Source organism: Mastigoproctus giganteus, chromosome 8, assembly GCF_048544385.1.
Source record: "Mastigoproctus giganteus isolate SK-2022 chromosome 8, ASM4854438v1, whole genome shotgun sequence".
NCBI lineage: Eukaryota > Metazoa > Arthropoda > Arachnida > Uropygi > Thelyphonidae > Mastigoproctus > Mastigoproctus giganteus.
The window spans coordinates 74,717,760-74,734,720 of record NC_143582.1 but is presented as its reverse complement, the minus strand read 5'-3'; the positions used below and the strand labels follow the sequence as shown (position 1 = coordinate 74,734,720).

General features: G+C 37.4%; 1 protein-coding gene across 4 annotated transcripts in view; it reads right to left on the bottom strand.

The window, feature by feature from the left end:
- The window catches only part of LOC150081642 (non-homologous end-joining factor 1-like), a 180,963-nt gene that overhangs the window by 69,485 nt on the left and 94,517 nt on the right, over nucleotides 1-16,961 (bottom strand). For all 4 annotated transcript variants that reach the window (XM_090379505.1, XM_090379503.1, XM_090379504.1 and 1 more), the window contains 2 exons: nucleotides 14,197-14,329; nucleotides 3,397-3,458 (listed from right to left, as the gene is read on the bottom strand). In XM_090379505.1, the coding sequence (XP_090235631.1) occupies nucleotides 3,397-3,458; nucleotides 14,197-14,329 (195 nt within the window). The remainder of the gene's footprint in view (nucleotides 1-3,396; nucleotides 3,459-14,196; nucleotides 14,330-16,961) is intronic.

The following is a 16,961-nucleotide window of genomic DNA, read 5'->3' as shown; positions in this document are numbered from 1 at the left end:
GCCCAGACACGACAGAAGGGAGTATATGATGAGAGCCTTGTCAATCAATTCAGCACTGGAAAGAATGTGCAAGGCTCAAGGGATAGAATTTTTTTCAGCCTGGACTGTACTTGTTAACAGGAGAGACTGCTTCTATAGGGATGGGATACACTTAAATAGAAAGGGTGCAAGAATATTTGCTGATGCTATCGAGGCAGTGTTAGGTGGGTCGGAAAACTGCTATCTTGGGGGGGGGGATACAAGGACTAATAGTTTAACAGTAGCCGTAGGCAGAGTTGAAGGTGATTCTTGCACAACTTCTATTAGAATAAGTAGCGACCTGGAGCGTGGGGTGTTGGGGGTTTCAGGGACGGTTGGCAGTCATCCTGAAAGTTTGTTAGTTTGTTATTTGGTTTTTAGGAGCATTAGCAACTAAGGCCATATTGCTCCGGGATATACGGTGGTCATTCCATGACCTTTCCGCATTCTCCATATTGTGGTGGTGTCGGGCTCGAACCCCGGTCTAATCAAGAAGCGTGTGCTACGCACTGCTGCTCCTTCCCACCTGGCTATGGAGGCGCCATCATCCTGAAATAGGTGGGTATATGGGATGTGTTACGGTAACTAAGAATAGGAGTAGGAGCATGTATGCTTGCATGTATACTAATGCTAGAAGTATAGTAAATAAATTTGATGAATTTGAAGTGTTGGTCAAGACATCAAAGGCGGATATTGTTGGGATAGCAGAGACGTTGTGTCACACAGATGAATGCTGTGTGACACCACGTCTCTGTGTGATAAGGAATGCTGAACTGGAATTTGGGGAGTACAATGTGTACAGAAAGAATAGACAGGATAGAAAGGGAGGAGGTGTTATGCTGTTAATTAAGAAAAACATAAAATCAAAAGAAGTGCATCCAGTTGATATAGATGAACAATGCACTGTTGAGTCAGTTTGGTGTGACATAAGTACTGCAAAAGCAAAAATAAGAGTAGGAGTCTGTTATAGGCCTAATGACTCGAATGAGTACAATGAACAATTGTACAGAGAAATAGAGTGGGCTAGTAAATCGGAATGTCTTATAATGGGGGATTTTAACTTCCCAGATATTGACTGGAACTTGTGGGCTGGGCACTCACACACTAGTCAGACTTTTGTGGATTTATTGGATGATTGTTTTCTGCAGCAACATGTTCGAGAGGCAACCAGAGAAAGTAATACTCTTGATCTGGTTATCAGCAGTGATCATTCGTGTATTAAGAATTTGCAGATAAAGGAACCACTGGTGGCAGTGATCATAGTGTACTGATGTGGGATTTACTTAAATATTTAATTACCATCAGGGGTAAAGGAAAGGGTTTTTGCTTCCGTAAAGGTGAGTACAGTGGTCTCCAACAGTTTTTAAATTCTGTACACTGGGATAAACTGACAATGTTACCAACAATAAATTCTAAGTGGGAAGCATTCAAGGAATTAATTGTGGAAGCTACTAAAAGTTTCATACCTATTAAGAAATATTGTTCAAGGTTTAGGCCTAAATGGTTATGATTTTGTAATAACTGAAAGCAAAGTGGAGGAGAAATTGTTGAAGTTAAACATAAGAAAAGCACCTGGGGTGGATGGGATCTATCCAGTTATATTAAAGGAGGCGGCAAAGCAACTAAGCAAACCCTTAGCCATAATTATGAGAGCGTCCTTGGACTCAAGGGAGGTTCCCACGGACTGGAGATGTGCAAATGTATCCCCAATTCACAAAGGGGGATCATCAAAGGGTGACACGAGTAATTACAGACCAGTTAGTTTAACTTCTGTTCCGGGTAAAATAATGGAGTCACTGGTTAAAGATGCATTGCAGGATCATCTAGACAAGACTGCAGTAATAATTCAGACACAGCATGGGTTTGTTAAGGGAAAGTCTTGTCTGACAAATTTGATAGGATATTATGATGTGGTTAGAAAGGAACTGGATGCAAAAAATAATTTTGATATTATATATTTGGATTTCAGGAAAGCTTTTGACTCTGTTGTGCATGGAAGACTATTGTACAAATTGGAGCAGAATGGTATTAAGGGTAAGTTGCTACAATGGATAAAAGGATGGTTAAGTGGGAGAAGACAGAGGGTGGTAATCAATGGGTGGTGCTCTTCTTGGACTAATGTTATTAGTGGAGTCCCACAGAGTTCGGTATTAGGTCCACTGTTGTTTTGTATATTTATCAATGATATTGATGAAGGTATATCAGGCTTAATGTCGAAGCTTGCAAATGATACAAAGGTTGGCAGGGTTGTTAATGACAGTAATGGCAGTGTGCTACTGCAACAGGATCTAGATAATTTGGGCAGATGAGCTAAGAAGTGGCAATTGAAGTTTAACCTTGACAAATGCAAAGTACTGCATATGGGTAGATGTAACCCCAGAGAAACGTACCAACTGTGTGGTACTACACTTAAGGTGGTAGAAAATGAAAAAGACCTGGGAGTAATTGTGCAGTCAGATATGAAGTTTTCTGAGAAATGCAGACAGGCTGCCAGGGCAGGTCATGGGGTTTTGTCAATGATATATAGGAATTTTTCTAACAGGGAAAAGGAGGTGATTATCCCTCTGTATAAGGCAATGGTCAGGCCACGCCTTGAGTACTGCATACAGGTCTGGAGGCCTCATTTTAGGAAGGATGTAGATTTACTTGAGCGTGTACAGAGAAGGGCAACAAGATTGGTGAGGGGAATGAAGGGATCCTCTTACCAAGAGAGGCTTAAGTTCTGCAAATTGCAGTGGCTGGAGACTAGGCACCTGCGTGGTGATCTGATTGAGGTCTATAAGGCCTTGAATGGGTTGAGCACGCTGAATTCTGATGGGATCCTTCCACTTGTTCAGATTACGAATCTAAGGGGGCATAAATTCAAATTAAGAAAAGACAGATGTAGATTAGATGTGCGGAAATTTGCCTTTAGCCAGCGGGTGGTTAATTGCTGGAACAAACTTCCATCTGTCGTTGTGGAAGTTGATAGGTTGAATAAATTTAAGGAGGAACTGGACAGGCATTTGGAGGGAATGGTGTGATTTTTTTTTTTTTTTTTTTGACTGATGCTGCATAAGCTCATACACTTGCTTTCTTGCATCAATGCCACTGCTACTACTACCTTCTTTTTTACAATTGTTGTAATAACATCTTACTGGGATAATTAAATGAAATTATCTGGCATTCTGTGATAGGCATAGGTTCAAATGTTATCTTATGTAAAATGTTTCTTTTGATAATAACATGATGCAGCTATAATTTTTCATGCTATAGAGTTTTAATTATGGAGATTTCCCCCGTAATTTTTTTTTCAAATTAATTAATGAACAAAAAAAATTCAATTTACAATTCCAAGAAATGTATGCTATATTTCTAAATATTTATGATTTTACTTACCACAGAAGTACTCATATCATAGAAGAACTTGTCCTCAACAAATGGTTGTGTTATCATATAATCTATAATAATTAGAGTGGCAAGAATTAAGAATAATAATTTATTTTTTCTTAGTTTTACAGCTTAGTAAATAATGGAATACTATCTATAAGAATAAAAATATATATATATAACTATAATGTAATAAGCCATTACCATTTTGCCTAACCTACCTGTATATGGTAGAGGTTATTTGTTATTTGGTTTTTTTAGGATATGCAGTGGTCATTCCCTGACCTTTCCGCATCCTCCGTATTTGGTGGTCACGGGCCCAAACCCTGGTCTAATCAAGAAGCGTGTGCTACGCACTGCTGCTCCTGCCCACCTGGCTACGGAGGCGCCTATATGGTATAGGTAGATGCACCAACTAAAAATTGAGTTGCCTATTCATGGTGCATGCACTGCAGATTTCAAAGTCTCTGTTTTGTTTTGAATGCAAATATTCACTAACTTAATGGAACATTAATTTCCCCATAAGACAATATTTTTTGTTATGATCATGATTTGGCTGCTGAGTGCAGGCATGTGTCTCCTTGGGCAGAGGGGTGTACATTTGCTTTGCTAGGGGTGAGTGGTGCTTTGTCTTTTATTTTATTTTAAATAATAGGTGGCTTAGCACACAGAAGTAGAATCACATCTTGCCAAGTTCAACTTTAAGTGCAGCAGGAATTTGCTGTATTTATTATGTGTTTAGAGTTTCCCTTTTTTTTTTTTTATAAGCTCTTAGTGATAATACCACATTGGTCCCTGTAGTAAAGAAAATCACTTTAAAATTCACTGGCTAGTTCCATTCCTTGCCATGAGAAGACAAGCTTTCTGCACCATTTGTTGATTATCCATACTGGGCTACCCTCTGGGACTCCCTATAGAACCCCTCTGGGTTCTAGAGGACGAGCCCTGCTAAAAAAAATGTGTGCATATAATATAAAGGAAATGGGCTGATGGGAGGATGGAAGTTATAGGGAATAGATTAGGGCTGAGACAAGAAGGGCAACCCCCTCAAAGGGGGCATGGGATTGGGGTTAGCTAGTATCCCCATCACATGATGGTTTAAAACTTCAAGTAATTCCTCTCTAATACCACAGCATGCATGCACAGATAAATAATTAACCAAAACATTAGGGGGCTAATTATTCAACTGCTAGCCTCTTCTCTTTTCCAGAGCTAGAAACATTTTTATAAAACATTGTGATCACAGCTTTAATTTGATGCTGTCATACATATAATTATGAAAATGAAATCATATTTTAAAGTTATGTATCTCAGTTCTTAAGTACTTTATTTTTTGTTCAATTATGTAATATTACCAATTTAAAAAATATATTTATCCTTTTTTAAGTGGAGGATACCCTATAAATATACAGGATGTACACGTACAGTAAATGGTATATGAACACCTGACAGGCTGAATGTTTGAGATAACACTGACATTTTTGGATTAAGAATATATTTTCAATATACAACATGTGAAAATTTTATAACTTCACTTTCTCTTCTTGGACAAATATGCATAATATGATCTCTGACCATGTGGTAATAAACTTGACCACTGTCACTCTGAACTTGATCAGCTTTCACTAGCAGAGTGTATGGAACTCAGCCATTCTGAAATCTTTTCAGTTAACACAGGATGCTTGGGAAGGGTGAACATGCTGAAAAGTGGCTTACTCATTAGAATGAGTAGGCCACTTTTCAGCATGTGACATGAATTGTGACACATTGCGGCATGCATACTTGATGTGTGCCACATGAAGGCAATGCCACTGTAGTTGCTTAGGAACCTGCCCAACTACTATCCAACCCATCATCACCCAGATGTAAATGTCATGTGGTGGCTTGACTGCAGTGGGGTATTGGGGAGAGATCAGGTGAAGTCTAATTCGCACACAGAAAATGTAGGTTGGGCAGGAGTGATTGCCACATTTAAAGAAAATTTAAAGATAGATGAAGCATGGTTCATGAGAAATGGTATTTTTAATGGCCAAAATAGTCATATGTAGTTTTAAAACAAATCCTGTGCTTGTGAATGGCTATTAGCTTTTGTAGTCAATTAACATTTGGGCCAAGAGTTCAGGAAAATACATCATTGGGCTCTATTCCCTACATGACTGTCTGACCTCAAGATGCTTACATATCATTCCTGAATGAACTCTTACCAACGCTGATGGAAAATGTTCCACTGATAGTTCGTTGGGACCTCCAATTTCAATGTGATTGTGCATCTGCCACATTCAGATACATGTAGGTGCACCACTGTATCAAAACCACAGTGATTTCTGGAACACCACCTCTACCGCCACATGATTGGCATAATTTATGCTACAGCTGTGGGCAAGGGAGCAATAAAATAAATAAATTTTCTGTTTATATTCCAGGATGACCACATAGGATCACAGGAGTTCCCACAAACCATAGTCACTCAACAGCATATAATTCAAACATCAACTTATTCTATGACATGATATGGCCAACAAGATGTCCTGGTCTTAATCCTCCAGATGTTTTCCTATCTGATGTACATTTCAGTGCATAATAATCTAGAGGAACTCAGTGCAAGATTACACATGGTAATCTTAACCATTGATAGAGATATGCTGCAATGCATCCAAGTCAATAATCATATAAACTTCCCTGTCTGCTATGTTATTCAAGGTGGGACGAAGCAGAGCTTGTCTCACCCATCTTGGACTACACTCCCACAATCCTTTTTTTGTTTGTAAATAGGCATTTGAAGACAGTATCCAGTTCCTTTGCTACTGGTACTCATACACTTTCACCCTATTGTAAAATGTCTACAGTTGTTTTGCAAAGTAATGGTTATGAATACTGTACATGTTACAGGTTTCAATCAGATAGAGGAAAGCCTAGTTAATACAATTTGATTTATATAGAGTCTCATTTATAAAAAGTAGATCTCATTCCCCTTCAAATTAAATAGGTATTCTCAAGTTAAAAAATTTGCTTAATACAAAATATGGTTAGGACAAAATATGCTGATTGTACCACAATACCAAGATGTCAAGGTCACTTTGTCACTTCAGGAGAAGAGTAGTTGTATCCATCAGTTTAATGTGAAATGCAAGGGTAGTTAAAACATGATTGGTATAATTTATGTTACAGCTGTGGGCAATGGAGCAATAAAATAAATAACTTTTCTGTTTATACTTCAGGATAACCACATAGGATCAGAGGAGTTCCCACAAAATTGAGAGAATACAAGAACATTAGTGCATTTATTTTTTAGTCATGCACACAAACCAGTCACTCAACAGCACACACTTCAAACAATAACTTATTCTGTGGAAGTGAGAATGTCACATTTTGAATACTTTTTAGCTGTTAGTGAAATAAACATTTGGTTTGTGTCAAAAGTGAAAATTAGCACAGTTCAACATGGATACAAACCAAAAATAAAATGATTTATCATCAAAGAAGGGAGTACACCAAAACAAAAATTGCAAAGTAATTTAACATTGCTCTACCAATGTTTTTTTGTTTTTTAATGAAAACCACAAGCACAAAAGGTATTAGAACCTATAGTACTTAGTACCATGCATGGATTGAACATTGAAGATGAAAGAAGACACTTGTTGATATTAGACATGAATTTCTGTAGATTGTAATTTTCAGGAAAAACATATGAGGGGAGGTTATTCATTCATTCAACTCCTGTTTTTTGGAACAAAAAAACAGGAGTTGAATGAATAAACGAGGAAGAACAAAAGTTGGTTCTGTGAGTTTGAAGTTAGACGGTAAAAGGATGTTGACTAGTTGCGGCACATATTCAGACTGCTTTGGAATAGAGTGGGAATTACAGAAGCCAATTCAGAAGAACAGTGGCCATGGATGTATCTATAGAAAGGAATGCAGCAGAAACAGAATGTCTACGAGACAGAGTGGAGAGACTTTGTTAGAGATGAGTCGTTAATTAACCTAACTGCCTTCTTTTGAATGGAATCTAGACACCTCAAAAAGGTTTTGAGGGCACTGCCCCAGATGTGGGAACAATATTCCTTGGTAGGGTGGATTTGCAATTTGTAGTGAACAGCTGTTTGGAAGAAAAGTAACACCAAGAGCAAACGAGAAAACCCAGTTTTTTAGATGCAGAGGAAGCACATTTGCAATGTGCTTATGCCAAGAGAGAGAGATTAGAAGTAAGGGTAATCCTCAATAGAGATATGTGATCTTGTCTAGAAATCAGAGTGTCATCAAAGATAAGCATAGGATCAGAAGACACCTTTTTGCAAGATTTAAGACAGCACCAAGTTTTAGAAAGATTGAAATCAACTGACTTATCTTTGCCCCACTGGAGAATTATCTGGACATCAACATTTAAGAAATTGGTGGTGGATATTCGAGAAGTTGAAGCTGTCTGTGCAGGGCAAGGTTTCTCAAATTGGAAGATAGAATGCAATGTGCTAACATCGGCAAAACTATGGATAGGAGTGCCAGTAAATGGAGGAAGGTCATTAATATACAAGAAGAAAAGAGTAAGAGAAAGAACTCAACCTTGGGGAACACATGCATTAGAAGACAGAGTGCCATGAGCAGTCAGAGAGAAAACTGGATACCCAATTACAAAAAAACAGTTGGCAAACCACAAGATGGAAGCTTATTTAGAGGAACCATTATGCCAAACACAATTGAAAGCCTTTTAAACGTCAAGAGCCACTGCATTAGTTTCACCAAACTTTCCCATTGAATTTATCCATAGATAGGTAACATAAACCAGAATATCCAGTGGATTGACACTGATGGAATCCATACTGGCAATCAATGATCAGATGGAAGGTTTCTAGATAGTTTAAGAGTTGGTGGTTAATTGATTTCTCCATTACTTTAGAAAGAGTAGATGTAAGTGCAATGGAACCATAATTGGATGGGAGGGATTTGTCATTCTTTTTACGAACTGGCTGGATATGAGCAAATTTCTAAGCAGAAGAGAAAACAGCTATGGAATAAGAAAGGGAAAACAAGCAAAACAAAACAATAGTAGGCTCAGGAGCACAGGTTTTAAAAACAAGTAGAGAAATACCACATGACCTAGAGCTTTCTTAGCATCAAAATTGTTCAAAATCCTTCTGACAGAAGACCACAGGAGGCATTGAATGGAATGCACTAGGAATGGTAGAAGGTGGTTTACCAAGATGTTGTTGTTATTTGGTTTTTAGGAGCATTAGCAACTAAGGCCATATTGCTCCGGGGATATGCGGTGGTCATTGTCTAACTTTTCCGCATCCTCCGTATTTGGTGGTCACAGGCTCGAACCCCGGTCTAATCAAGAAGCGTGTGCTAAGCACTGCTGCTCCTGCCCACCTGGCTACGGAGGCGCCGTTTACCAAGATACACGAGTTGGAAGCAAAATAAAATGCCAGCAGGTCAGCTTTATCTTTGACTGAAGTGGCAATAAAACAATCTGGTTTTGACAGAGATGGGCAAAAGTTGCACACATAATGGAGCATTGTTATTTGTTGTTGTTATTTGGTTTTTAGGAGCATTAGCAACTAAGGCCATATTGCTCCGGGATATGCGGTGGTCATTCCCTGACCTTTCCGCATCCTCCGTATTTGGTGGTGACGGGCTCAAACCCCGGTCTAATCAAGAAGCGTGTGCTGCTCCTTCCCACCTGGCTACAGAGGCGCCTGACATAATGGAGCATAAATTTAAACTGGAGAAGGATGACTGCAGGGCATATTTGATGAAATTTGCTTTCAGCCAGAGGGTACTTGGTTACTGGAACAAACTTCCATCTGGTGTTGTGGAAGTGGATAGTCTCAATAAATTTAAGGAGGAATAAAGACAAATTATTAGAGGAATGGACAGGTGATGTGAGAAGTATTTTTTTATTGTACTTTATTTATATATATATATATATATATTTTTTTTTTTTTTTTGCAGATAGCTAATGCTGTACAAACTTGCTTCCTTGCATCATTTGCCGATACTAATACTCATTATACAACAAATTTTTATAGCACTTACAGTTCAAGTAACAACTTCAAGCTTTAATGAATGTGTGCAAAGAAATTTATAATAACTTAGATATGAAAATCGAAATACAGTCAGTCTTCATATAACACGATAGTTGTATTCCTAGAAACCCTTGTGTAATGAAAAATCATGCAATATAAATAATAGGACTTATGGGGAAAATAGGGTTATGTGCCAACCACCCAAGATCGAACATGCATTTGTAACCAAAAACCATTATCAAACACAATAAATAATCGTAATAAATTAAATAAGTACTGTATTTGTGTAATAATAAAACACTTATTTTATTACGATTATTACATAATAAAATATTGCTAATACTTTTGTTTCTATCATAAGCAAACTTGTTCTTTGTTTGATAATATATTTGTTAATATACTTGTTCTTTGTTTGATAATATATTTGTTAATATACTTGTTCTTTGTTTGATAACATACTAATGATATTAAGAATAGGAGACCGGTGGAATTACTTAACAAGTACAGGTCACTGTTGAAAAAAAAGCCGTGAATTAGGGTTGAATTTGAAAGTGTCTGCAATTCTGCCCAGACATGATAGGAGGGAGTATATGATGAGAGCCCTGTCGATCAAATCGGCCCTGGAAAGATTGTGCAAGGCTCAAGGGGTAGAATTTTTTTCAGCCTGGTCTGTACTTGTTAACAGTAGAGACTGATTCTACAGGGATGGGATACACTTAAATAGAAAGGGTGCAAGAATGTTTGCTGATGCTATTGAGGCAGTGTTAGGTGGGTCGGAAAACTGCTAGCTTGGGGGGGGGAGACAAAGACCAATAGATTGACAGTAGCCACTGGCAGAGGTGAAAGAGATTCTTGCACTGCTTCTATTAGAATGAGCAGAAGCCTGAAAAATAAGATGCATGGTATTTCAGAGACTGCTGGGAGCCATTGCAGTACAAGTAAACACATGGGTTGTGTTAGGGTAGCTAAGAATAGAAACAGGTGCAGGTATACTTGCGTGTACACCAATGCTAGGAGTTTAGTAAATAAATTTGATGAATTTGAGGTATTGCTCAAAACATCGAAGTCAGATATTGTTGGGATATCAGAGACGTGGTGTCACACAGATATAAGGGACGCAGAACTGCAATTTGGGGAGTACAACGTCTACAGACAGGATAGGAAGGGAGGAGGGGTTATGCTATTAGTTAAGAAATACATAAAATCCAAGGAAGTGAAGCCAGTGGACGTTGCTGGACAGTGCAGTGTTGAGTCAGTTTGGTGTGACATAAGCATTGGGAGATCAAAATTGAGAGTAGGAGTGTGCTATAGGCCTAATGACTCTGATGAGTATAATAAGAAACTGTACAGGGAAATAGAGTGGGCCAGTAAATCAGAGAGTCTTATAATCGGGGATTTTAATTTCCCAGATATTGACTGGAATTTGGGGGCTGGTTACTCACACACTAGCAAGGCTTTTGTGGATTTATTGGATGATTGTTTTCTACATCAGCATGTTCGGGAGGCAACTAGAGGGAGTAATACTCTTGATTTGATTATCAGTAGTGATTCTTCATGCATTAAGAATCTGCAGGTAAATGAACCACTGGGTGGCAGTGATCACAGTGTGCTGATGTGGGATTTACTCAAAGAGGTAACTACCATTAGGGGTAAAGGGAAGGGTTATTGCTTTCGTAAAGGCGACTACGATGGACTGAGACAGTATTTAAATTCTATACAGTGGGACCAACTGATGATGTTACCAACAGCAAATTCAAAATGGGAAGCATTCAAAGAACTTATCTTGGAAGCTACTAGGCTTTACATACCAACTAAGAAATATTGTTCAAGGTTTACCCCTAAGTGGATGTCAGATGAACTAATGAGACATATGGCAGAGAAGAAAAATGCATGGGATACATACAAATTAACACGTGACACATAGCCTATGATAGATACAAGTTGATCTGTAACCAAGTTACAAAGGAGGTTAGGCAGGCGAAGGCAGATTATGAGAAATCTTTGGCAAGGGATGCAAGGAAAAACAGCAAAGAGTTCTTTACTTATGTAAACTCTAGAAGGAAGGGAATGAATCAGATTGGTCCACTTGATATCGATGGGTCAACTGTTGATGATCCTGCTCAGGTAGCTAACAAATTGAATGAATATTTTGCATCGACATTCACACATGAGCGAGGGGAATGCCAGAGGTGTATTCAACTCTGGCAGTAAGCTAGAGAATCTTGTAATAACTGAGAGTAAAGTGGAGGAGAAATTGTTGAAGATAAATACAAGAAAGGCACCTGGGGTGGATGGGATCTATCCAGTTATATTAAAGGAGGCAGCAAAGGAAGTAAGCAAACCCTTAGCCATAATTATGAGAGCTTCCTTGGACTCAGGGGAAGTAACCATGGACTGGAGATGTGCAAATGTGACCCAAATTGACAAAGGAGGATCAAAGGGCGACACAAGTAATTATAGACCTGTTAGTTTAACTTCTGTTCCTGGAAAATTAATGGAGGCACTGGTTAAAGAAGCACTGCAGGATCATCTAGACAAGACTGCAGCAATAATTCAGACACAGCATGGTTTTGTTAAGGGGAAGTCTTTCCTGACCAATTTGATTGGATACTATGATGCAGTCACAAAAGACCTGGATGCAGGGAATAACTTTGATATTATATACTTGGATCTTAGAAAGACTTTTGATACTGTTACACATGGAAGACTGCTGCACAAATTGGAGCAGTGTGGCATTGGAGGCAAATTGCTGCTATGGATAAAGGGGTGGTTGAGGGAGAGAAGACAGAGAGTGGTAATCAACGGACACTGCTCATTGTGGACTAATGTTATTAGTGGAGTCCCTCAGGGTCCTTGGGTCCATTATTGTTTTCTGTATTTATAAATGATATTGATGATGGTATATCAAGCTTAATGTCCAAGTTTGCAGACGATACGAAGGTTGGCAGGGTTGTCAAGGACACTACTGACACTATGCTACTGCAACAGGATGTGGAAAGGTTGAGCAGATGGGCTGAGAGGTGGCAAATGAAGTTTAACATTGACAAATGTAAAGTACTACATATGGGAAACAGCAACCCCAGAGCAACGTATCAACTCTGTGGTACTACACTGACAGTGGTAGAGAATGAAAGGGACCTGGGGGTGGTTGTGCAGGCAGATATGAAGTTTTCTGAGCAGTGCAGACGGGCTGCAAGAGTAGCTCATGGTGTATTGTCGATGATATATAGGAATTTTTCTAGCAGGGATAAGGAGGTGATTATTCCCTTGTATAAGGCAATGGTCAGGCCACACCTAGAGTACTGTATACAGGTCTGGAGGCCTCATTTCAAGAAGGATGTAGAGATGCTGGAACAAGTACAGAGAAGGGCAACAAGATTAGTGAATGGAACAAAGGGGTGCTCTTATGAAGAAAGGCTTAAGTTTTGCAAATTACAGTGTCTGGGGACTAGGCACCAGCGAGGTGATCTGATAGATGTGTATAAAGCCTTGAATGGTTTGAGCATGCTCAATGCTGATGGGATTCTTCCTCTTGCTCAGAATAATCACCTGAGCGGGCATAAATTCAAATTGAGAAAAGACAGAGGTAGGATAGACGTGAGGAAATTTGCCTTTAGCCAGTGGGTGGGTGGTTGGTTGGTGGAATAGACTTCCATCCCTTGTCGTGGAAGTTGATAGCCTAAATAAGTTTAAGGCTCACCTGGACAGGTATTTCGAACGAACAGAGGGGCGAAGTGGAAGTGGTTATTTTTTATTTATTTATTTTTATTTTTTTTTTTGGTTGATGCTGCATAAGCTTGCTTTCTTGCATCAAATGCCTCTACTAATGCTAATGCTAATGATCTTCTATCCAAACAAATAACACAAGTTCCATCTCTTCCAATTCTTTGTGTCATGATCCAATGGATTTTATTATACTGAGTTGTTCCTGCTATGAAAGTTTCTTTTATTTTCTCTGCATTCTTTTTAATTGTTCTCAGCATTGCCTCATTTAAGCCTGTAGCACACACGATATCACATGTTCTTTTATTTCGCTCAAAGCATTTCACAATTCCGTATTTTTTCTCATTGATATTGCTTTTCTTTTTCACTCTGAATCTGTAGTATCTTCAGCAGGAGGCTTCCTTTTCACACTTTTTTTTTTTTTTTCAAGATTTTACTCATTTTTAAGGAATAAAGCACAATTACAGTATAAAAGGAAAAAAAATTAGGAGGCACACTTGGTACACATAAAAAAAGGAGTGCACATGTAAAACTGAATAAACAATGCAGTAAAGGCAGAAACACACTATTATCACCTCAGACTAGCTCACATTTTACTAAAGCACATTTCTGGAGGTCACTACCATAAAACAATAAAAACAATATGCACTTTCCAGTTTATTAGGCGTTCCTGCTAATGGAATCTGTTATAAATGGGTAGTAAACTCGACATAACTGCATTTGCAATATCTATACCTGGAATTCTGTGGTTTTTTAAATTATTATGGTGAAATGTGTTTCCCCTTCACTGATATCTTCACTCATATAAAAACACAAATTTTCAGAATCTTCTCTTCATTCATGTTGTGTTGCATTCAATTGGAATGATTCCTGAGTTTGACTGCAATTTCTTGTAAATGCAAAGGCGAATTGTGCATAAGTGAATCCAGTTGTGTTTTATACGACATTGTTCCCCTATTTATAAATCATGTATAATTTAATTCGTGTAGTGTAAACACATGCTATACGAGGACTGACTGTATACGAGTATATCTAAAAATTTAACTAAATATAAAATCATAAATACTTCTCATTATCGTTCCTTCTTTATAGCTTTCAATTTCTTTATCCTTTTTTTTAAGGATCTTGATTAACTCAATTTGACGCCTCTCCAGTTCTGAAACCATTCCTATTAAAGGTGAAATTAAGTGCTCACATAGCTGAAATAGACCAATATAACATGTCAGTTTTATACTCAATGCATTAACAAATAATAATAACTCATGATTTATAACAAAAATTTCTACAGCTAGCACATGGCAACAAAAATAATATCCAGTACTAGCACTAGAAGAGGCATATAATATTTATAATGCAAGAAAGCAAGCTTATACAGCATCAGCCAAAAAAAAAAAAAAAACTTTCCAAAAGTTGTTTCAGCTCAAAATACAGTGAATGGATAGCCTATGTCTATGTGAAAAAATAAATAATAATTGATAGATTTCTATTGATCAGATCTTAATGAAATTTGGGAAGGCCCAACAAATCATTCTAAAAGAACAAAATATAAAATCCCATGAAAATCTATCCACTGGAAGGCAAGTTATTACAAACAGATGCGAAAACAAATAATAATTGTCAGATTTCTACTGGTCCAATTTTAATGAAATCAGGAATACGCTCTACCAATCTTTCTGAAAGAACCAAATATGAATTGAAAATTCATATTTGGATTTTGAAAATTCTGAAAATTGAATTTTGAAAATTCATCCATTTGGAGATGAGTTATTATATGAGGATGAAAAAAAAAAAGGAAACAATTGCTAGATTTCTATTAGCCTGCTTTTAATAAAATTTGGAATGGCTCAATAAATATGTTTAAAAGGCCCAAATATAAAATTTCATGAAAACACATCTATTAGTTGAGTTGTTACATGCATATGGATGGATGTAAATGAAGACAATAGCACATATAATCAACACACCTAAAAATGCATCAACCTAATATGTAACCAGAATAATAACACATTCTGAGCAGGAATAACAGACACTTTTGATTTCTTTCATCATGCTGAACTGAGGTATCCATCTTCACCAGGGTACCCTTGCATTTCCCCCCCCCCAACACACTGATTTGAATTAGAATATAAATATAACTTTTCTAAATGGATGGTATTTATGATGTGAAAGACTGCTATCTTTAATCATAGATGGCTGTGTACAAACAAACTGTGCTATGGTGATCGTTAAATTTAAATAAAAAAATTACTATCAGAGATGTCATTGTTTTTAGTATTCATCAGTTACTGTGTTTCCTTTCGATCATTAATTGTTTTATTAATGAAGAAATTTATCCATAAACAAAATAACATGTTTTCATCAAACCTAATGCATTCAATAAAAATATGAATTTAAAATTAGTGGCATCTTTCTGTCCAATTCTGCAGTACTATTATCACATGCTTGAATTTTTCAAGCATGTGACAATAGGACATGCTTGAATTGTTGACAGATGCCTATATAAACAATTGAAGTGCCAATACCAGAGAATATGGAGTTTCATTTTCACAAGTGAAAATAAAAAGTGACAGCAAAAACAACTACAGCACTAATCATGAGGGAGTCAGTTTTCACAGGAAAGTTCTTTTAACAAGAGCCACTTTCTGCTAATCTTAGCAGTGCAAAGCTTCATCTTCATGGCAACAAATTACACCACGCCCAAAGAATGGAAGAAATTTCAAAAAAGAACAAACCACCTATTCCAATGCTGTTATTTTAAGAAAATATTTAAAAAAATATGTTTTCATATAAAAAAAAAAAAAAAAGATTGTGTACTCTGTACGCACGAAAGATGTTTTAATTTATGCAAAAAACATCCTTGGGCTTGGACAAGGTTAGCGTTAAAATCCGAACAATGGATCCCTGTGGCCTGTCACAGATACTCTTCTGGGTATGACAAGCTAAGGCTGCTGCTACCTTGGAGTCTAAAATGCTGATGGAACTGATATTTATATGCCACAGAAGTCAACTGAGCTGAATTTTGGTGAAGTCTGATCATTCTGCGACAACCAAGTCCCCTGCTTGCACCTACACAATGGTCACTCTCTTAGTAACCCTGGGTATACCCCTATGTACAAGCCCTGAAACACTGCAACTAATATACTGGAGGCAACTACCCAGGTGTGAATCAAAGTAAGCATAGATTGAGGTGTAGCATCCACATCACACAGAGGAATGCCTCACCTCTGTATCATCAGAGGTGAGGCATTCCTTGGTGATAGACGACTCTCACCATCTGGTGTAATAATATGACTTTTCTTACTGTGAATTTGAAGTGCCGAAATCCATATTTAGTCTCAATAGCAAATCCTATCTCTTTCACCATGCAGTGTGAGTGATGGTTTTTCTCCAAGTCCCAGAGCTCGACACTGGGACTTCGCAAAAATTGACTGTGAAAATTTTGGCACTGATTCATATTATATTTTGGTAGCAGAAATAATCAGCTTTTAACTTTACTTTACAAGTGTGTGTGTATATATATATATATATATATATATATATATAATAATCTTACACATACTTTTAAAGTACTATATACAATAAGTTGCAGCATAGAAATGCAGTAATTTTTGCTGTCTGGTGAACATGTGTTGATACATGTTTAATATAGTTAGGGAAGAACGTTACATGGTTGTTTTCCATGAGAATTAATTAATTGTTATAATAACCACTCTTCTGTCACGTGAGATTAATAAACTATATCATGAATGTCACAGGGTAGAAGAGTGGTTATTATAACAATTAATTTAATTTTCATGACCATGTTTATCGTATTGTATCAATGTATTGATA